At 41.3% G+C, this 23,002-nt stretch overlaps 1 protein-coding gene across 1 annotated transcript in view; it reads left to right on the top strand.

The window, feature by feature from the left end:
• The window catches only part of SERGEF (secretion regulating guanine nucleotide exchange factor), a 162,389-nt gene that overhangs the window by 1,954 nt on the left and 137,433 nt on the right, over positions 1–23,002 (top strand). Inside the window, 7 exon segments of the mRNA XM_065682866.1 lie at positions 359–497; positions 1,196–1,351; positions 1,678–1,772; positions 3,093–3,153; positions 4,502–4,615; positions 6,690–6,752; positions 10,069–10,227. Coding sequence (XP_065538938.1) covers positions 359–497; positions 1,196–1,351; positions 1,678–1,772; positions 3,093–3,153; positions 4,502–4,615; positions 6,690–6,752; positions 10,069–10,227 — 787 coding nt within the window.

The raw sequence follows: 23,002 nt of genomic DNA on the forward strand, positions 1-23,002 counted from the left end.
TGTTCCCAGGCCAAAAAAATCAAAACACAGCACTGCACTAGCTACTAAGAAGGGGGAAAATGACTGCTACTGCTGAACCCAGGACAAAGGCTTACCAGGATATATTCCAATATGTTTCTTAAAATTCTGGGGTTGGAGGGGCAGCCTTAATGTGAGCAAAGTTGGGATGGTCCTGGGCTGTAGTTCTGGGGGTCCTATACGACAGCAGTAAGAAAGAAGGTTTCCATTTTGGGGGATTTTCTGGAGCAGATACTGGCAGGTTACCCGGTGACATACCCCTCGTTTGCTCTTGGGAGCAGATGTGTACTTTTTTTGTTAACTTTTAAAAACTGTGTTGTTCTTCTGTGTGCATTTGAAGGGTGCGAACAGCTATGGACAACTTGGTCTTGGTCATAAAGAGGATGTGCTGGTACCTCAGGCACTGAAAGATGTTTCCTGCAAATGTCAAGACATTAAAAGTGTTACTGGAGGAGGGGGACATTCTGCAGTTATCACTGGTAAAAACATTGCACTTGCACGGGGGTGTTACTTCCAAACATATTTTTGTCTCTTTCCCTCTTGGTTTGGTGCTTTCACCTATTTGAGGACTGTTTCTGAGCAAGTATCGTTCTTAGTTGCAGAACAGGTTCCTCCTATGACAATTAGCTCAATGTTTGGGGAAATTCCTGTTTTGCTCATCTTGTGTGGTCATTTTATGGCTATGTGAGGACTGTTTCTTAAGCTCTTTCATATAACAGCTTTTCATACAAAGTAGCCAGTTTGTTGAGGATGGGGGGTGGGAGAGAGGAGTCAAGTGGGATGTTATTAAGTTTTGAGAAGTTGTAAAGTAAGGAGCAGAAGATAGCATCTGGTCTTGGAAAGTTTCTGCTGTATGCCATAGCTAAGTATGGGAAAGAAAGGATACTGACAGATGTGAATGTGATAAAAAAGCACATCATGAATCTTAGTGAGAGGTGCCTGTCTTACCATATGGATTGTTTCCCTTCACAAACCCAACTCTGCGTAGTCATACTTATTCAGAGATGGTTCTGATGCATCAGAAGTAACTGTTCCTTTTTGCTTGATTGCAGTGCCTAAAATGACAGATAACCACTGGCATTATTTGTGACAGGATCTCATGGATGTACACTTGTCTTTTTAGTTTGTGCAGTGGAACGTGAATTTAACTTATTTATCTATATATTTTTATTTCCAGGTGCAGGAGAACTCTTTGTATGTGGTCATAACAAAGATGGGCAGTTGGGATTGAATCACAGAGAAGATGTACTATGTTTTACTTTGTGCACTGCCCTGTCTGGATTTTGTGTAAAACAAGTTGCCTGTGGCTGGGATTTCACAATCGTGTTAGTAGGTAAATCTGACTTTCTAAGAGCTGAAGAAATATCTTCATGTGGAGAACACACTGAAAGTTCTACATTGCTGTTGCTTGTGTGACACATTGGTACTCACATGTTTTGTCTTGCAAACAGAGCTACTCCATGTTCCTTGTATCCCACTGAACTTCAGACCTTTGCTGAACATGGTGTGTAAGACCAGAAGCGTATGAGGCTTTGGAATGGGACATGTTAAGTCCTTTTTCTGAGTTACTTGACTGAGATATTTTGCTTGTTATAATGTTAGAGTGCTTAGCTTTTGCTCTCGGCTTTACTGATTTGGCTCTAACATTTCATTTTGCAGGATCTGGTCTAGTTCTGTCCTGTGGGTCAAACTATTTTGGACAGTTGGGAGTTCCTCAAATTTCAGGTCCCTGCTTGATTCCACAAAAGATTGAGGTAAAGATTTGAAAGGAATTGTGCTTCAGAGCTCTGTACTTTATATTGCTTTTAGCAACTTACAAAGGCCATCTGATGTCAGTGGGCTTTAAGCTAGACTCTTCAACTATTTTTTATAAAGTCTGTTACAGTAAATTTAAAAAAAGGACCAAAGGTGGTCATTGATCCAGAAAGGACCTTTTCTGATTGCCAGAAATGGCTTTTCTTATTGTATGAAGTTGCCTACCTCTAATAAAGTTGTCTTTTTCACTAGGGATTCTAACATTTTGTAATGTATTTTGATAACATCTGCAGAATTAATCTGATGCTCAGGTGATGTAAAGTGATACTAAAGGTAGTGAAACTGCAGATTTTCTCTAACTTAAGTTTTGTCTCAAGTTTGTAAGATACTAGGTATGTTTTGCTACGTAAAGTGTACGTACCTTCACTGTATCTTGTTGGAGGTTTGTGCTCAATAGTTCAAAGCAAAACGGTAATCTACCCTGAAAAAAACCCCAGCTTGTACGGAGGAGTTCAGCAGTTAGCTATGCCCATTCTTTTATTTATTGCTTTTGTGCTTCTTGTGCAGCAGTTCTGTTCTTTAAGTATGTGTTGGGTTTATTGAGTGCATTTATAACTGTCAAGTGTTTCTTCCCCCAAAATGACGACTGTAGTATTATTTTTTGGCTGTAAAAAGCAGTTAGATTAAAAATAAGCTTGGTCACCCCTAAAATAATGTGTGTGTAGCTGCAGGAAAACTAGATTTAAGAGAATAAACATTAATTTTATCAGTTTTGAGATTAAAATGATGTTTAGTTTACATATAAAGGAATTGACAAGTACATTGACTTGCTTCTTAGCTGACCTCCATTATTTGCCAAACAGTATCAGCTTCCAAGGAAATAGGATGGGCAAAGTAGATGCTAGTTTCTCCATTGTCCAGTACCTTCAGTTGTAAATTCTGAAGATTGGACTCTGACTCCTGTTTTTCCTGCAAATCTGTGGTGATATCTGTAGACGCTTGTGACCAGTATTTGCTGTGGATGTTTTGGTGTAATTCTTGAGGCACTGAGTTAAAATTAAGAAATAAACATACTTGTATTGCCAAGGTTCCTTCTTTTATGTGAAGGTTTTTACTATGGCTTTTTATTTATTGCCACAAAGCTGTACATACAGTTGCTTTGCCTGCCTTATTTATTTATTATTGGAAGACTACTTTCTGTTGGCCAAAATGTACTTCCGTTATGATACAAAATGTTGATATGCATTGTGACAAGAGGCACTAAATGCAAAAAACAACTAAAATACTTTATTTTTTGTCTTCTATTTTTCTTTGAGTAGTCTCTCAAAGAGAAAGTGGTGGATGTTGCTGCAGGACTGAGACATGCCCTTGCTGCTACAGGTAAATATGTCATAGTTTTAATATAATTTTATTAACAAACAAAATGGAGTTTTAATGGCTTGGAGGAGGAGAGGGAGGGAAAGAAGATGAAATTTATTTTAGCTTCTTTTAAGCTATTACAACAACAGTTCTCCTGAAAGTCTTATACTAAGATTTTGGCACAAATTATCATGAATAATAAACATCTTTGTGTAAATCAGTGGTGAAGAACTGCTCTTCAGTACCTCAGAGTAATGGTTTATTAACAAGTTAATTTTCTGATGGGTGGAAAACTTCCTGATTTCTTTTGTCCTGTTCTGAAACAAAAATGCATACGGAGGCTTTTTCTGGCAAAAATATTTCTGGTCCATCAAAATATCTTCTGAGGATTTTGAATTTGTTATGATATGCAAAATAATGGCTTTGGTTTGTGTAAGTTGTTTCAAAATGGAACTGCAAATGATATGTGGCCTTTTTAATGGTGTATTTGAAACTGACACCTGGAAAAATGGCAACAATGAAACTTGTATTGGGTGGGGAGGGAGAGGATCTACTCCCTTAATTTCACTCTCACACCTTCAGAAGTCTGGTCCTCTGACTTGCCCACTGCTGTGTGTATACTTGGGACGGTCATAACTTATAAATATTTATCCTGCTGTTCTTGGAGACTTTGAGTTTGTTCATGGAATAACTGAACAAACCCTTCCAGTTTGCATGGTTGTGTTAAACTTGAGGAGCGACAAACTATATGCACTCTTTTATTTGGTTGTAGTTCTGTATGAACTTTAGTATGGATTCCAGGTAGTGGAATCTAGCTGGAGATTGAAAGAGATGCTTGGAAGAAGAGTGGGATGTCTGGTGCTTGTATGAATTAAGGGAATTAAGCTTCCCTGAGCTCTGCGCTCAGTGATCATCTTGATTCAGAGCTAGGTCAGATTTTCCTGAGGAGAAAAGTGACTTCATGCCCTCAGTGTGCTGGACTGCCCAAACAAATAAGCATGAAGAAAAGCAAAGGGCAGAGAAAGTGCAGTGAGCTTATACTAGTAAATTCCTGAGGTGCTACAGCTATGGGATTTCTATTACTGAGTCCTCAGTAATGTCCTAATACAGGCCTCAGGGCTGAGACAGGTTGCTTAGTATTCTCTTGGTCATAGGAGAGTAGAATATTGGTATAATGAGACTAGAACTATTTGTTGCTTGATGACATCACCAGGGTTATCTTTATGGTTTTGGCATAAAGGTATTTTAAAGTGTAATTTGAATCAGTAAAAATTAAGTGCATGTCTCTTTAAAGCTAATTAGTGATTTAAGTGCTTTTGTTAGTCATGGATGTGTTTTAATCTCTTCTGTCTGTGTCTATTCTGGAAAGAGAGTGGTTTGGTGCTTCAGTGGGGAACCGGCATGGCATCTCTGGCAAAGCGTGCACACCAAGGGAAATCCCTCCCCCTGTTCTTGACAGCAAAGGAACCTTGTGAAGTAACAGGTAATCCAGGAATCTTATTCCTTTGCAAAGGTGGGTAGAGCAGAAATATAATTTGGAGTGATATACAGCATCCTTTTATAATAAAACCGCTTGGTATTCTAAACATATAGTGAAGTATTTGAAAGATAGAATGGGCATATGAGATCATAATCTATGGGGGAAAATGGTAGAGAGTCTTGCAATGTCTATGGCTAAAAAGCAGAGGCTTTTGTTATAAAATTCAGGGCTGCATCAAAAGGAGCGTAACCAGCAGGTTGAAGGAGGTGATCCTGCCCCTCTGCTCTTGTGAGACCTCACCTGGAGTATTGTGTGCAGTTCTGGTGTCCTCAACATAAACAGGACATGGAACTGCTGGAACAAGTCCAGAGGAGGGCCACGAGGATGATCAGGGGACTGGAGCACCTCCTGTATGAAGACAGGCTGAGAAAGTTGGGGCTGTTCAGCCTGGAGAAGAGAAGGCTGCGTGGAGACCTCATAACAGCCTTCCAGTATCTGAAGGGTGTCTATAAGGATGCTGGGGAGGGACTCTTCATCAGGGACTGTAGTGACAGGACAAGGGATAATGGGTTAAAACTTAAACAGGGGAAGTTTAGATTGGATATAAGGAGGAAGTTCTTTCCTGTTAGGGTGGTGAGGCACTGGAATGGGTTGCCCAGGGAGGTTGTGAGTGCTCCATCCCTGGCAGTGTTCAAAGCCAGGTTGGATGAAGCCTTGGGTGGGATGGTTTAGTGTGAGGTGTCCCTGCCCATGTCACAGAATCACAGAATCACAGAATCCCAAGGGTTGGAAGGGACCTAAAAAGATCATCTAGTCCAACCCCCCTGCAAGAGCAGGGTAACCTACAGTACATCACACAGGAACTTGTCCAGGCAGGCCTTGAATATCTCCAGTGTAGGAGACTCCACAACCCCCCTGGGCAACCTGTTCCCGTGCTCTGTCACTCTTACAGTAAAGAAGTTCTTTCTGATGTTAACGTGGAACTTCCTATGCTCCAGTTTACACCCATTGCCCCTTGTCCTATCACTGGATATCACTGAAAAAAGCCTAGCTCCATCATCCTGACACCTACCCTTTACATATTTGTAAACATTGACGAAGTCACCCCTCAGTCTCCTCTTCTCCAAGCTAAAGAGACCCAGCTCCCTCAGCCTCTCCTCATAAGGGAGATGTTCCACTCCCTTAATCATCTTTGTGGCTCTGCGCTGGACTCCTTCAAGCAATTCCCTGTCCTTCTTGAACAGAGGGGCCCAGAACTGGACGCAATATTCCAGATGCGGCCTCACCAAGGCTGAGTAGAGGGGGAGGAGAACCTCTCTTGACCTACTAACCACTCCCTTTCTAATGCACCCTAAGATGCCATTTGCCTTCTTGGCCACAAGAGCACATTGCTGGCTCATGGTCATCCTCCTATCCACCAGAACCCCCAGGTCCCTTTCCCCTTCGCTACTTTCCAGCAGGTCAACCCCCAACCTGTACTGGTACATGGGGTTGTTCTTCCCCAGATGCAAGACTCTACACTTGCCCTTGTTAAATTTCATCAAGTTTCTCCCCGCCCAACTCTCCAGCCTGTCCAGGTCTCGCTGAATGGCAGCACAGTCCTCTGGTGTGTCAGCCACTCCTCCCAGTTTTGTGTCATCAGCAAACTTGCTGAGGGTGCACTCAGTTCCCTCGTCCAGGTCATTGATGAAAATATTAAACAGCACCGGTCCCAGCACTGACCCCTGAGGAACTCCACTAGTCACAGACCTCCAGCTAGATTCTGCGCCATTGACCACAACTCTCTGCCTTCTTCCTTTCAACCAGTTCTCGATCCACCTCACTACTTGATTGTCAAGCCCACACTTCTTTAGCTTATCTATGAGGATGCTGTGGGAGACAGTATCAATATCAATCAAAGTATGAGGATGCATGTGGGAGACATGTCAGGGGGGTTGGAACTAGATGATCTTGAGGTCCTTTCCAACCCTAACTATTCTATGATTCTATGATTCATCATCATCCTGTTATACTTGTATACATATCTATGCATAAAATGATACTTGCTCTACAGATTTTGAGACTAATTTTTCTTTAGGTCTGGAAGATGTAAAGGTGAAGGCAGTTGCTGCAGGCTCCTATGATTCAGTGTCACTCACAGGTAGGCCTTAGATACAGAAGTGGAAGTCCTCATCTCGGCCTGTAAAGGTTTGTGTGCTTTGGAAATGTTTGTTGCTTTTGGTTAGACTGGTAATAGTTGCTCTGGCCTCGTTAGTGCTGGTTAATTGTTTTGTAATAGCTTTGGATTCGGAGAACTTTAATTTATTATTTTTTTTTTATTTTTAATTCATGTTTTGAATTATCTGAATTCTGTGTGTTTCTTCTTGAGATTGGTCTTAGCCGTGATGAGTAAGTAAAGGTCTGGGCTCGTACTTAGTGATTAGAAACTCTGAAAGGATTTGTCGAAGTACATGCTTGGGTAAGTCTCTGGAGCTGCAGCTGCAGTTGGATTACTCTGGATGGTTGAGCACTGGAACCAGTGCAACCCTTTGCGTGTGGAAAAAGCTGAAGTGGTTGTTCCAAGAAGGACTGCTGTGGCTATCCTTCTTTTACATGAGGTAATGCCTCTGCATGGGACTGTGCTGTTCAAGGGCGTGAAATAGCCAGAATTGTCTTATGTGGCTCTAATGTAACAGTGAGCAGATCTGTGTAAAGTAATGTGAGAGCACAAGGCTTACTTAAGGCAGTAGGAAGTTGCTTTAATCACTTAAGCACTTACATAATGTCTGTCATTTGTTCTTTGATCTTTAGGCAGTACTTCCACGCTGGAGTATTGAGTATCCAGTAATGAAAGTCTAATAAAGATTTTTGTTGTTGTTGTAGACAAGGAAAAGGGGAAACAGAATAGCTTTTCCTTCTGTAATCTTACAGTTTTGAAGTGTGGAAAACATATTGAACCTTATGAAGACAAGTCTTCGCCAGACTTTATAGGAACAAGTTCTTAGCAAATAGCAGCCATCTGGTACCTTTGTTGTCATTCAAGAAGCACTGGAGTATTTGCTTATGCTGATCTACAGAGGTTTAGTTGTATGGGTTGATGTTCCAAGATGTAAATTATATTGAATTCTGTGATGCAGAGTGTATGTGTGATTAGTGAAGATTATAAGGACAAATAGAAACTTCTTCAGCTAATTAGTACTCTAAATGAAGATAATTCTTTAATGCTTTTGCATTTTATTCAAGAGAGCAGTAAATTGGACAGCAGGGTGACCAAGATGAACAGAACAAGTGCCAGAGACTTTAATAATGTGATGCTACTGCTGCCCTTCATCATGAATAATACTTGTTATTGGTTAAAATACTTTATGTTTAAGGATATGGTAAAATAGATACAGTAATGCAGGGTGTAGTACTGAAGTGCGGATTTTTTTTTCTGAGAATCTCATGCTGTGATGCATTTTCTTTGGCTCTGTTCCATGAGCCACCTGCTGGTAGGATACCTAACACCTGCAGTCAGGCAGGGTTTGGCACATCTGCTGAAGTGGGTTGTTGCAAATGTGAATGGCGGTTCCTGAAAAGGATCTTTTTGAAAAGACCTGTTATCCTTTTAAAAGGATTCCTTTTTTTCTGTTTCAGAGGAAAAAATAAAGGGAATGGTACTCTACCCAAATCAGGTAGAACCCTCCGGTGATGGGAATATGGTGCCTAGTGTCGTAAGTTTTTCTTAAAACCTACTCAAGAAATGAGATGAGGGTTGAGCATATGATATTTCCCAGGATAAAGCAAACGCACCTTCTGGAAAAGCAAAAGAGGTGACAGAGGCAGTGTATGTTAGGTGTGGAAACACGAATGACCATAATATTTTTCTTTGTTGAAATAAGCTGTTTCTGTCACCTCTGTTTTTTTTCTCTTCAGAAGGTACTTCACTCTGGGAGGATGTTTATCAATTTCTGTGGAGAAGTTGAGTAAAAAAATTGGTTGATTTGTTTTTCCTTTTAATTTCAATTGTGTTGTCTTAATGAGGAATGTGGGAGGTCCTGCCAATGACTCTCGATACCATGTAACTTGATAAATGCCTGGTTACCCCTGCCCTATTTTTCATCATAGCTCATTCTTTGTTACTGTTACCAAACTGAGATCATTATTGTAGCTTAAGTCCTACTTTTTTTTCTCTCTCTGAAAGATTTGCTTCTGTCACGCTGCTTGTAAAGTGCAGTGCTGACCTGAGGCTTTCAAAAGCCTTGAATGCAGTGGAGATGTGCTTGGAACAATTCCATGTTGGACATGATATGGCTTCCAGTCTTTCTGGGCCCGCGATCATGTACTTCATGTGTGCAGGATTCAGTTCTTACTCTTGCAGCTTATACAGGGTAGGAGAGGACTTCAAGAGGCCTGGTATTCTGTTAAGTGTGTCTTGTGGATTATGTTTGGTTTTGGGTTTTTTTCAACATGGAGGCCTAGAACCTGAGCAGAATGATTTTCTGCTGAAAAGATGGAACTAATTGTATGTAATACCGCAGAAAGACTCCTCTGAACAGTCATGTTGTTACACGCAATTGGTTGTTAGGCTGTGAGTGACTCCAGCTTGCACCGGTAAAACATATGAAGCAGTGTGGATGTTTCTGTAAATATAATTATTCCTGTGGGTGGAATCCTGGAGTGTGCACTTGCACAAATGCTTACTCTAGAAAAGAGGTGGGGAGGCAAGTGATGACTTACTGAAGTCTCTCATTACTTGTCTGGCATTGTTTTGAGGCAGGTAATGTTTTAATTTTGCCTTGTAATGGGTGGCATCTGCTTTAGTTGTATGTTCATAGCTGCGTGTCTGCCCAAGGTGAGACAAGGAGCATTAGACTGTCCCTGCTTTAGGGGATTTACTGAATTTGCTCAAGCTGAAGAAGGCAGAGTTATGAGCAGAGCTAGAAGTCTGTAGCTCCTGTAGAGAGGTTGGGAGACTGTAATGCAGAGAAGGAGCAGCCAGCCAGGCTTTGAAGAGTCCCAGGTAATGGAAGGGAGTTAATTTATTTACTGCAATTCATAAGGTAGTTTACTGGACTGAATCAGAGCTTTGGGGTGGAGCTGAAAGCAGGCCTGCAAAACCAGAGTGGACTGACATGGACTGCTCCCTAAGATGCTTTGATTTTCTTTTTTTCTCGGAGAAGTTGACTTGTTGTGGTTAGTTTTCTAATGAAAAATATGGCAGAAATGAGGTCAAGGCAGTTTGAGCTTGGGTTGCTTCAGGGAGCCAGTGTAGCCCTCGGAAAACAGGCTGTGTTGTTAAGGCCCTTGAAAATATTTCTGATGTCCTAGTTACGGTGTGCGTGCTTGTGGTAAAGTGGTAGGAAAAAGCATACTTTGAAAACACAAATTGAGTGAAACGTTCTTTCCTTCGCATCACTGTTTTGAGTCAAAGCTTGTATCTGGTGGTGGTCTATGTATACCATTTTCAACATATTTTACTTCTCTGTCTATTGTAGATGAAGGACACTTGTATGTCTGGGGTAGCAACAAACATGGGCAGCTAGTGAGCAAAGAGATCTTTCTTGCTGAGCCCAAGAAGATAGACACTCAGTTTTTCTCACATGAAAAGATTGGAGCAGTTTGGAGTGGCTGGACCCACTTGGTGGCACGAACAGGTAGGATAACTGAAAAGGAGTAACATATGGCACTAAACCAGTAAATTGTCTTTATTGCATGCAAACAGTGTTCTTTCTCAATGATACTGGTTGGATGTGGGGTTCTGCAGTTTAACCTGAGCAGTGATTATCTTTTGAAAGTGATGGACAGACATCCTTTGGCTTTTGTCCTTAAAGTATTACTACTCTTAAAGATCAGAGGGCCTAGGTGTTTTTGTAAAGGCAGTAGCACCTGCATGTATGCACTAGAGGGATGCAGGCTGTGTGTATAATCAGGTTACTGGTTGTATTGGGTGTGCATGGCAAGGTTTTGGTAGCAGGGGGGCTGCAGGGATGGCTTCTGTGGGAAGCTGCTAGAAGCTTCTCCTGTGTCTGACGGGGCCAATGTCAGCCAGCTCCAAGGTGGACCTGTCACTGGCCAAGGCCAAGGCCATCAATGGTGGTGGTAGTGCCTGTGGGGTAACACATAAGGGGAAAAAGTTACTGCACAGGAGCAGTTGCATCCAAAGAGTGAGAATATGTGAGAGAAACGACTGTGAAATCTTGGTGCTAGAATTTGGAGGGATATGATGTATGACTAGAAAATCCCTGTGTTATTCTAGCTGCCTTCTTAGCTATTTAAAAAGAATGTTTGAACTCCGATTTTTAGAGGATGCTATACTGACAGTTTCAGAGCTGTAGTCAATGCCACGTACTGCTTGGAAACTTTTCAGGTGGACTAAAAGAATTTATCTCAAAATGTACAATTCTAAAGTGCTCAGTGTCATTCTCAGTGGAACAGAAATGATAGAAAAAAGACCTTAATTGGAATAATATGATTTTTAAAAAGTCTTGTCAATGTGGTTTCCTTACTTTGCTATTTCTTAATGATGCACACCCACTAAGTAAAATTTCCCTGAAGTTTTAGTAACTTTACTGTTTCACCTCGTTGATACTTACCCATGGCCACTGCAGAAATGAAGCAAATATTTTAGTAGGTGGTTTTTAGCAAGTAAAAAAAAAAAGGAAGTGTCAAGTGACTAGCAGGGATTTATTTTGGTGAGTGTTCAAAGGGAACTTAAATAGGCTGACTTTTTACATCTGCATTAGAAAACGGGCCAAGCGATGCAGTGCTAAGTTATTGCTGAAACTGAATTTTATGTATTTAGAATATTAAATCTCTTTCAAAGTCAATGGACCTGAACATAAATCATCCAGAATAAGATTTCTAATGGCCTTTGGCAGCCTCTAGATACCAATCAGAATCTCATGGGACTTTCAAGGGTTTCTCATCTGCTAGGCATAGTGTGAGCTAAGCACTTAACTGTTTCTGAAAAATCGCTCGTTGCCTGTGGTTAAATTTGCAGATTTAACCTGCAAGTAACTGAAAAACGCAGCCCACTTGGAAAGTTTTCTCTGCATGCAGTTCTTCCTCAATTATTTTTGCCTACTTCCAGCAACGAAGCAAATGCTGCTATATGGTACTGAAGACCCATAAACGAGTGTTCGCCAAACTTTGCTGGCTGCGCACTCCTATATATATATATATATATTTTTTTTTTCTTTTCTAGCATGCACCCCAGTATATTTATACTGATGTATTTATAAATTAGACATGCACTGCTGTCATCTGTTATGCAACCTATAAATCATGCACAGTTGAACCTTTAAAAAGATGAGATAAAGGTGAAATAAACACTACTAGAAATACTATTTTATTAACTAAAAAGCATTAGTAATTAAAATACTTATTGATCTATTTATTATTTTTTACCTTCCCTCCAGTGGATTGTCTTATGCATCCCCTGGGCAGCATGCATTCCACTTTGGAGTGTTGTGTTTTCCGCCGAAAGTATTGAAATTTTAAGAGGCCATTACAAATACTGTTTGAATTTGTTGGCGGCTTTTTTTTTTTTTTCCTTGGAACATTAATCCTGGTCAGAGTAGTAATAATAAAACATTCATAATTGCAGCTGTTTTGACAGTGAATTAAAACGTTTCTCATTGGAAAAACATGGGAAGAAACTGGGTGGATAAAAGCTGGACACTCTGTTCATACGTCAGTTCACAGATTCTGCCATTTCAAAATGACATTTTGATCTTTATCTGCCAGCTGAGGAGTGCTTGACTGCAGAACTAATGGAACTCTGAAAAGTAAATGACAGTGATGTTGTTAAAGGGAACCATCTGGAGGCAGTTTCATGAATGCAGTGGTTTGACACTTTTGAAGTGAGTCTTTTAAAGCAAGTTACCAACTTTGTTATCAGAAGAAAAGGAACACAGCATAAATATTTTCTTCTGTATTAGGCTTTTTCTCTTATGTAAAACAGCCTGTTTTAGAAGGCTTGCTTTGTTTTTCCTTCATGCTATTGTCAAAATTTTGCATTGTAATCTAAAGCAAAACACACAACTTTTTTTCATTTCTTCCCTGCTGTCTTTACAAGGGATTTCAATTGCACCTGAAATCACTTTTAATACCCACATATCTTTCATTATATATTCTACCTCATTCAGCTACAGTTCTGAAGAGTCCTGTTTTCTGTCATTTCACTTTAGAGTTTCGTCAACTCTCTCCATTTGCTGTAGTTTCTAGCATAAAGCAGTTCAGATTCAATAAGATAAATCCTGAGAAATTAATTGCTTGACTTAACAGCATTAAGGAATGTTTTTATAGTATGTTGTATTTTTCATCTCACCTTTAACTGATCCTCATCACCTCCAATTCTTTATTCTTTTTAATCATAGAGATGTCCTTTGGACTGTTTCCATTGTACACAATCTTACTGTAAAATAACTTAAAAAGTCCTTCAAGACAAGTAACTGCTTCTTTTTCTGTCTGGATTGCTGATTCATATAAAGGACAAAACCGCAACCTGGCTTTGTGGCACCACTTGTACTGTTTCAAAATAAGTTACATTATTCTGCTACTAGTGATGGTCCTAGTCAGTGGTGGTTGATCTAAAAAGATAAAGTTTGAAAGACCGCAGTTACTTTTTGGTCAGGTTTCTGATAAGATGTGAACTTCTTAGTGTCTTTAGTTATTTTCTGCATGAATGCTTGTATTGAGTGACTTTCAGGCATACTTTTCAGTTATGACAGGCCAGTACTGTTATGTGAAGGACAGACCAGAGGCATTCTTCTTGCTTCAGATTCCAAGCGCAGGTATTCTTTTCAGGTAGCTGCTGTGCAAAATGGTTTGCCTTCTTTCCAGCACTCTGCTTAGTGACACAAGGAGCACCACTGCAGTATAGGTGATGTTATTTTTGAATAATAATGAGCAGCTGCCTTGCATCACTCTGTTTAACAATGTCAACTTTGTGGTCTTTCTCAAGTTGATACAAACCCTTTGCTTGCTTAGATCATTTGAAAGAGAGGTAAGTTGTGGCCTATTAACACTGAAGATGGAAATTAGGCTGCTTTGGGAAAGATAGAACTGATCTGACTTGAAGGCAAACCTAAATATAGCAAGAAAAGTCTCTTGAAGACTTAGAGGTGAATGAATCATTAACTTAAATTCAAAACAAGTTATCTTCTTTTCAATTGGTATGCCTAATAAGCTTCCTTAATCTGGCCTGTGTTATTATCTAAATTCTCTTGAATACATTCACTAATCTATTTTTCATGTACCATCACATGAAATTATGCCTTGTTTGAGCTCAGATAGACTTCCAAGCTCTTTCACCCAGGAGCTGCCTAAAAAATGCAGTCAAAATGGTATTTCTGCTGCCTATGCAAAACTGCCTACAGCTAAAATGTCTTGTAAGAAAAAAATGCCTTGACATAGCCTGAAATAATATTCTGAATCCTCATTTCAAATATGCATCAGAGTCTGTGTGTCTTTGAATGTACCTTGGTGTCGTGTCATTTAGGCTGCATAACACCACTCTGAAGTGTTCTGACATGTTAGTGATCTACATGGTAAAATAGAACCAATCTCCTGTTTTTTTTCTGAAGCAAATGAAAATGTGTCCCTCCAAACACTGAGAGCAGGCCAAGGGAATATTTCTAATCAGCTGGCCTGAAAAGGGCGTTTACCGCTGTAATTGCACTTGTACGTGCTTTCACTGATGCGATTCACTAGATGAAACTATAGGGCTTTGCTGGTGAGTGATGTGGTAGCTGTGGTGTAACTAACTGCGGGGAGGTGAAGTGGAAGGACGTTGCTCTCCGGCACTCGAGCACTGCAGTTCCAGCCCACTAGAGGTCCTCTCCAGTTTTCTTTTGAATCAAGACTGCAGCCTTCCTCACACTGGAAAGCATACTTTCTTTTGCCTTCAGTTTTTCAGCATCTCCCTAGAACAGCAAATAGCAATGTATGTGTATGTGGGTACAAACATATTTTATGTTAATGCTTGCCTGTGATACCAATAAGGCAACTGTTTTATGGGGACTCTTCCCTCTCCTTTCCTGTTTTTAGCCACTATAGCTGACAGTCGAACAGTTTGAAACTGGACCTCTTGGCATTCTTTTTAATGTGAGACAGCTGTATTTCATTTGGTAGTATGCTGGATTTTGGGAAAACAGGTAAAATACTAGAAATTAACCAAATCAAATACTAGAAATTAACCAAATCAAAAGCTGCGAACTGCTAGGAACCTCCAAACCCTTTTGAAGCAGAACCCACAAAATTAGTGTTTAAGGAAGAATAGCCTTTGTTCATCTGCCTTGGACTAAATAAACGCTACCTGAATTCTGGTAAATGCACTTGCTTTTCTATGTTCTTGTTTCTATGGTTTTGTGGTGCATGGCTATTACCTCTTCCTAAAACAATACTGTAGCTTGCTGTTACAAAGCAGTGGGAGCTTGTGCCTCAGAGCCTTCCTGTTACGTTTCTTGCTGTTGTGATAAATACTGTTATTGTTTGCACTATAAGAGAAAGCAACAAAGAATGTCAGTTGAAGATGCAGAGATTTTAAAGTGGAAACAGCTGCCACAGGGGAGACTGAATGAGGTATTCCAAAGTATGATGTTGAATTCCACCTGTATGCCCCAGTGTTAAATCCAGTAATTTTTGCTTGACAGAAAACTTTTCCCTCCATGCAGTTCTGTGGAAGGCTTGCCCCTGCTAGTTTGTTATAATACCAAAACTCCAGTTTAAGACAAAAAAGAAAAATGGCAAAACAAACAGGAGAGACAAAGTGAAGGCTGAATTGAGATCATGAATGGAATCAAACAGGAAAATGTTGCCAGCGTAAAGGTCTTGTGGCACTTCATGTATTTGCTGTAGGGATTTTTAGGAGCACATGCAGCAGCACCTACATGGGAGGGCCTATTAAGTAGCAAAATTGCTCAAGTTTGAATGAGCAGAATATAACTTTGGCCCCTGAAAACTGTGGATCTTGAAAGATAGTAAGTAGATCGTGAAATAAGTTTTTAGTGCATGTATTGCATGTGTTTTTACTTGTCTTTGCTTTCTGAGTTTATGCTGGCGATATGGTTGGTTTAAAACATACACATCTCATAAGCTGATTTATAAGCTGATAGTGGAACTTTTGGTTACATTAATGCTCCTCCCCCCCCATTAGATGCATCTGGTTTTAGGCCCTACAGTTTTAAAATTTGCCAGCTATCTTGAAGGTCTTGCATTTAATTTAAGAAGCGTAGAGCGTGAAAGGGGAGAGAAAGCAATGTATAAGCTTGGGAACCAAAATTCAGAAGTTGAAGCTTTGTGGAAATTCATATGGGATCTGTGGGAAATTTAGTGTGCAGTAATAGGATTAAAGATTGTAGATGCATATGGGAATTGCCTTATTTCCTGTATTGTCTTTCAAGCTTGTTCCATTACAAATCCATCTCATTGCTGTTTCAACTTTCACAGTAAGTATTTTTAAGTGAAGTTTGTACAAGCTACTGAAATTGTGGTTGATGGGAACTGTGTTACTTGGGAAGTCTGTTCCTGTCTGGCAGCCTGCTGGGGGACAGGGAATGTCCTTCCTCTTCCATGGTTTCTGATAAAATTTATGGCAAGTTTGCACCCTGGGGATACTCTGAAAACTGAAAGATGTCTGGGAAAGTACATATGTGAAATAAACATGAGCATTCACTTGACATTCTATGGGTACATGTCAGATTTACAGGTGGAATCAATGTTTAAGTCAGTGCAAGATTTTTAACGTAGCTTAATCTTTGGTGTGTTGAATTAATGCCCTCAATTGGATTTATTTCAGTTTTTTTCCGTAGACTCACATAGGAAAACAAGTACTTAACCTCTGCAAAATGCGTGTGTAAATTATAAAGTGTTCTGGAAGTTTGTGGCAGTTTACTATTTTTTTTTATGTGAACACATCAATCCAGAGTGTTGATTTTTGTGAAGTAATTTATGTCAAAGGAGTTTTTTCTTTTGGCAGAAAGTTCCTTTCCAGTCATGAATCATTCCATTAATGCAAAAACTTGGAGGAAGATGCAGTAAAGCTGATGAACTGATGCACAAACATTTCTATTTGTTCTCAAGCACTACAGTTTGGGCAGCCCTGTGATACCTTTTTCTTCCTGTTTGAGGAGGGAACGTCCTCACTAGAAGAGAATCCTTTTCAGAGTAATCCTGCCATTTTGACAGCTTTGAACCCAGATGTCCAGACTCCTCACTTCTTCATGGTCTTCCACTGTTTCTTTCAGTAATCCAGAATTCTGCTCCAACAACATTGGTTTCTGTTGTTGGAGTTTGGTCACCAAGTCTGCTTTGCCTACAGGAACACTTGTTTTGAATCCTCTTTGCTGATAGAAACAAACCTTGATTCCCCACCAAGCATGGCTCAGTCTGTATTTCCATAGCCCCAATTTGGAGAGTTTTGTGAGACCCACGGTATACAGATTCAGCCAGTCCTCAGGAAGGGACCTTTTGTGGAAGGGAAGACTCTTGCAAAGATTAACTTTGGAAATGTGCAGTTCCAGAGTTGGTGTGCAACACCCACTTTTCATCCATATTTACCAATGTATAGTCTTCTTGCCTTCCACAATGTACAGTAAGATCCTTTGTCTCCTCTGCGATCTTGTGCTGTTCGGCTGTCTAGATCAAACATCTTCATTTTAATTGAGGAACCTGGTAGGATATGCTATGCTTTATGTTGCTGGGGCATTTGAGAGTGATGTTGAGCAGGTATCTTGTGTGAAGAAAATGTTAGTACTATCTCTGTACAATAGATGCTGAAGTTCGGTGTGTTTCAATGTGAGTGGGTCTCGTTGCTTCACTTGTTTTGGACCTTACTTTGTTCATGGGATCAGGGGAATCGTAAGTATGGTAGATCTAAATCTTAAAATTAACTGAAGTAGAATATACTGGAGAAGAGAAATGAAGGAAACCCAGAAAACCTCACCTAGTGACCTGAAGAGCCTTATTCCTCAGCACCTTGTGAAATTTATCATGTTGTTACCTTTTCCCAGGGTTTTAATGGGAATTCTTTTCTCAAGCAGCAATGAACTGAAATTAACAGATTATTTATGGAAGGTTTCTGCAAATAAAACTTAAGTACCCAAACCTTACAATACCTTTTGTTTTGGGAGGATGGGGGAGTGGGATCTTGCCAGAGGTAGTATCCAAACTTGTTCTTTAAACTGCCAAATTGCCACTGAATCTCAGAGAAAAATTTATGCCAGAAGATAGATCTCAGCAAGTGGTCGCTCTGCTGTGTATGAGTTCCCTTGGGGCACAGCAGACACTGTCTTCAGCAGCTCTGGCTCACCAGCACAACAGGAGCCTTCTATTACATCCTACTCTGTGTTAGCCCCTCTTGTTTAGTTCTGTCTTACAACACAAACATGTTTTTTAGATATCATGTTCTTTCTTTAACAGGAACTGAATAAAGAAAACCTGTGGGCTGGCTCTGGCTTATACAGTCTCTTGTTTTTTCTTGCTTTACACTATCAGCTTTTGTTACCATATTAATGATTTTTTTAACCCACTGAACATTAAAACATCCTGGATTTTATTTTCAAAATTGCATGGATTTGAGTTCTTGATAGCTATTCATAGCTAGAAGGGATTGGCAGTTTCTTTGACTTCACGGGCTGGCATCATTCCTTGGCTTTATTTTTAAGCTTACAAAGTTAGCGAGTGTGTGTCTGTATATTGCTTTGTGATTCTACACTCTTATTTTTCCTGTTCCCTGCTGGAAGTTACTTCTACATGACTCTGGTATTAGTCTCGAAGATATTCTGCCTATGGTTTGGCAGCTGAGGAGGAGGTCACGGTGAACTGAAGGTAAGTTCAGAAAAGTTAGTATCAAGTGTTCAGAGCTGTTTATATACAAAGGTATTTCTCAGAAAATAGAAGCTTGCTAACAACGTCTTTTGAGTAATTGTGTTTCTTTAGTAACAGTCCCTCTTTTGCCTCTCCTTGTTCTTGGTACCTTTCAGTTGGTTAGTAAACAGTTGGGTGTGCCATGCCACACTATATTTTTTGTATGTGAAGAGAGAGGTGTCAGGAAGATGCTCAGCTGTCATTGGTTTTGATTGAATTGTAAAGTAGAAATATCAACTATTTGCATTAAGGTCAAAGAGACATATCAATATTTACTTGAAACTCCCCTTGTAAGCTATACTGTGAGTATACTGGCAAATGGAGATTCAGATGGTTTACGGAGAGGAGGATTTAAATGGATTTTTGTTAAATTTAGCTCATGATAAATGCTGAGTGTTTTTAGCAGGAGTTGTAAACCAGGAGGAAAAGAGCAATGACAAATTTTGCAGATCTTTTCTGTTCATCTTCTGTGTGTGGCAGCCTATAGACTGCCTCTCCCCCCGTAGAAGGGGATGATACACTGCGTAAGGTTAGTTTGTCCATGTTTTCCTGGCCCTGACGTCCTTTCATGCTCAGTCCTGTCTGGATGTATTTTACTAGCTATTCTATGACTGGAAGAGTTAGGAGATTGATCAGTCATCACTCAGCATGACAGTCTGAGCCTTTTCTGACACAGGTCATGTGTGGGGGGACCGAGGGACTGTACTATCTTGAATTTCTCCCCATTTTTTTTTTCCCATATCCTCTCTTTTGCCGTTGGAAATAGCCATTTTTGTGGACCTAAGTAATGTGTCTGTCCTAACTTGAAGGAACTTGATCTTTAAAAAGCTTTCAGAAAAAGGAACCTTTGAAATGCGGATATGGCATAGATTTTGTTCAGATCATTAGTGTGTGAGATTGAGGGATTCATTACTCTATTTTTTTTTCTTTATTTTTTCTTTACCTTTTTGTTTGTTTTCTTTGGTTTCTGCGGTTGGGTTGCTGCAGTTTATGCCAGCAATATATTTAGCAAATGTAATAAACCAAGGTCAGATGCATTAGCAAGTATGTGGAAAATTATAGGGGAGAAAGTTCTATAGGGACCTCGGTGGCAACAACAACAGGGCAGTGCTAAGCTGTGAAGGATACTAAGAACAAAAGGCTGAGAACTGTAAATTAAATTGAATTTATGAAAGAATGCAAAAGCTGAAAGTGAAACTCCTGATCCCTGGCCATGAGAAGATGGGTTTACCTGATCACAGAAAGGAGTCACTTGTGTGACAGTGGCTTTGGTTGCCTATATTATAGAATCATAGAATAGTTAGGGTTGGAAAGGACCCCAAGATCATCTAGTTCCAGCCCCCCTGCCATGGGCAGGGATAACTCACACTAAACCATCTCACCTAAGGCTTTGTCCAGCCTGGCCTTGAACACTGCCAGGGATGGAGCATTCACAACATCCCTGGGCAACCTATTCCAGTGCCTCACCACCCTAACAGGAAAGAACTTCCTCCTTATATCCAATCTAAACTTCCCCTGTTTAAGTTTTAACCCATTACCTGTCATCCTGTCACTACAGTCCCTGAAGAAGAGTCCCTTCCCAGCATCCCTGTAGCCCCCCTTCAGATACTGGAAGGCTGCTATGAGGTCTCCACGCAGCCTTCTCTTCTCCAGGCTGAACAGCCCCAACTTTCTCAGCCTCTCTTCATATGGGAGGTGCTCCAGTCCCCTGATTGTCCTTGTGGCCCTTCTCTGGACTTGTTCCAACAGTTCCATGTCCTTTTTATGTTGAGGACACCAGAACTGCACACAATACTCCAGGTGAGGTCTCACAAGAGCAGAGTAGAGGGGCAGGATCACCTCCTTTGACCTGCTGGTCACGCTCCTTTTGATGCAGCCCAGGATACGGTTGGCTTTCTGGGCTGCGAGCACACACTGAAGCTGGCTGATTCATTTTCTCATCGACCAGCACCCCCAAGTCCTTCTCTGCAGGGCCGCTCTGAATCTCTTCTCTGCCCAACCTGTAGCTGTGCCTGGGATTGCTCCGACCCAGGTGTAGGACCCTGCACTTGTCATGGTTAAACTGTGTAAGGCTGGCACCAGCCCACCTCACAAGCTTGTCAAGGTCCCTCTGGATGGCATCCCTTCCCTCCAGCGTATCAACCGGACCTCACAGCTTGGTGTCATCAGCAAACTTGCTGAGGGCACACCCAATCCCACTGCACATGTCACTGACCACAACTCTTTGTGTGCGGCCATCCAGCCAGTTCTTTATCCACTGAGTGGTCCATCCATCAAGTCGATGTCTCTCCAATTTAGAGACAAGGATGTTGTGTGGGACAGTGTCAAACGCTTTGCACAAGTCCAGGAAGATGACATCAACTGCTCTGCCCCTGTCCATCAGTTCTGTAGCCCCATCATAGAAGGCCACCAAATTGGTCAGGCAGGATTTCCCCTTAGTGAAGCCATGCTGGCTGTCACCAAGCACCTTGTTGTTTTTCATGTGCCTTAGCGTGCCTTCCAGGAGAACGTGCTCACAGAGGTGAGACTGACTGGTCTGTAATTCCCAAGGTCTTCCATTTTCCCCTTCTTGAAAGTGGGGTTATATTTCCCTTTTTCCAGTTGTCAGGAACTTCACCTGACTGCCATGATTTTTCAAATACGATGGCCAGTGGCTTAGCAACTTCATTCGCCAGCTCCTTCAGGACCCGTGGATGGATTCCATCAGGTCCCACGGACTTGTGCACGTTCAGAGTTTTATGGTGGTCTCGAACCAGATCCTCTCCTACAGTGGGCCCAAAGTCTTCATTCTCACAGTCCCTGCATCTACCTTTCAAGACTTGGGTGGTGCAGTCAGAGCCTTTGCCAGTGAAGACCAAGGCAAAGAAGTCATTCAGAACCTCAGCCTCCTCCAAATCCTGTGTAGCCAGTTCTCCCAAAAGCTTCCTCAGGGGGCCTATGCTGTCCCTAGTCTGTTTTTTGTTTGCTACGTGCCTGTAGAATCCCTTCCTGTTATCCTTAACATCCCTAGCCAAGTTTAATTCTAACTGGGCCTTAGCCTTCCTAACCTGGTCTCTGGCTTCCCGGACAACATCCCTGTACTCTACCCAGGCCGCCTGTCCTTGCTTCCACTTTTTATAAGCCTCTTTTTCCTTTGAATTTTCCTCAGCAGCTCCTTATCCATCCAAGGAGGTCTCCTGGCCCTTCTGCCACACTTCCTTCTAGTTGGGATGCAGCACTCCTGAGCTTGTAGCAGGTGATCCTTGAATATCAACCAAGAGTCTTGGGCGCCCCTGCCCTCCAGGGCTATATCCCATGGAACCTTACTAAGCAGGCTCCTGAAGAGGCCAAAGTCTGCTCTCTTGAATTCCAGGGCAGTGAGCTTGCTGCACGCTCTTCTCACTGTCCTGGGGATCTCAAATTCAACCATCTCGTGATCGCTGCATCCAAGGCTGCCCTGGAGCGTCACATTCCCAACCAGCCCTTCCCTGTTGGTGAGCACAAGGTCAAGCATGGCACCTCTCCTTGTCGGCTCATGTATTACTTGCAGAAGGAAGTTGTCTTCCACACAGTCGAGGAACCTCCTGGATTGCTTGTGCTGTGCAGTGCCATCGTTCCAACAGATGTCAGGGTGCTTGAAGTCCCCCATGAGAACAAGGGCCTGCGAGCGTGAGGCTGTTCCTGTCTGTCTATACAGTGCTTCATCCACAGAGTCCTCTTGATCAGGCGGTCTGTAACAAAAGCCCACAGTAATGTCCCCCATGGCTGTTCTCCCTTTAACCCTGACCTACAAACACTCTGTTGACTGCTCACCTGTCCCCAGACAGAGTTCCATACTCTCCAGCCTATCCCTAACATAAATAGCAACTCCCCCTTCCTGCCTGCTGGGCCTGTCTTTTCTAAAGAGCCTGTAACCTTCCATTCCAACACTCCAGTCATAGGAGCCATCCCACAATGTTTCTATGATGCCTATTATATCATACCCCTGTAGACATGCAAACATCTCTAATTCCTCGTTTGTTCCCTACAGGGAACACTACGGGAGTTTGTACAGAGGCATCTGAACTGAGCTCCAAATGCAGCCCGCTCGTTGGCTGGAGCAGCTGGAATATCTCTACATTGCTCTGAGCATTTATTATATTCCCTACCATTCTTATCTCTTCCCAATTATGGTATGTGGGCCATATCTGTGTTGTGTTCCTCCTGAAAGTCTTTCACATAGACTGTTTGCAGTGGTAGCTTCCTTTTGTGTTATGAAATAATACCTTCTTATGGTGCTTGTCTACAGGAAACCTCTAAGTGTGGTGTTTGTTCTTTTTTTAGTATTGTATACCATTAGAGCCAAGTTGCAAGAGGAGTTTTAGTTTTGGGGTGCTGACAAGGGCAGCTTGTTGGCTATGAGCTATTTCTTTGGGTTTTTACATTATCTTGTTCTTTTTCCTTTTTTGCAAATTAAACTGTTGGTATTGTGATTACGATCATTCTCTTAGGAACACCTCCGCTTTCACAACTGTTGTGCAATCAAGGTACAAAGCTGATACAAATTTCCTTTGAAGAGGGAAAATTTGACCACCAGTGTCC

This window comes from Lathamus discolor, chromosome 6 (assembly GCF_037157495.1).
Source record: "Lathamus discolor isolate bLatDis1 chromosome 6, bLatDis1.hap1, whole genome shotgun sequence".
Classification (NCBI taxonomy): Eukaryota; Metazoa; Chordata; class Aves; order Psittaciformes; family Psittacidae; genus Lathamus; species Lathamus discolor.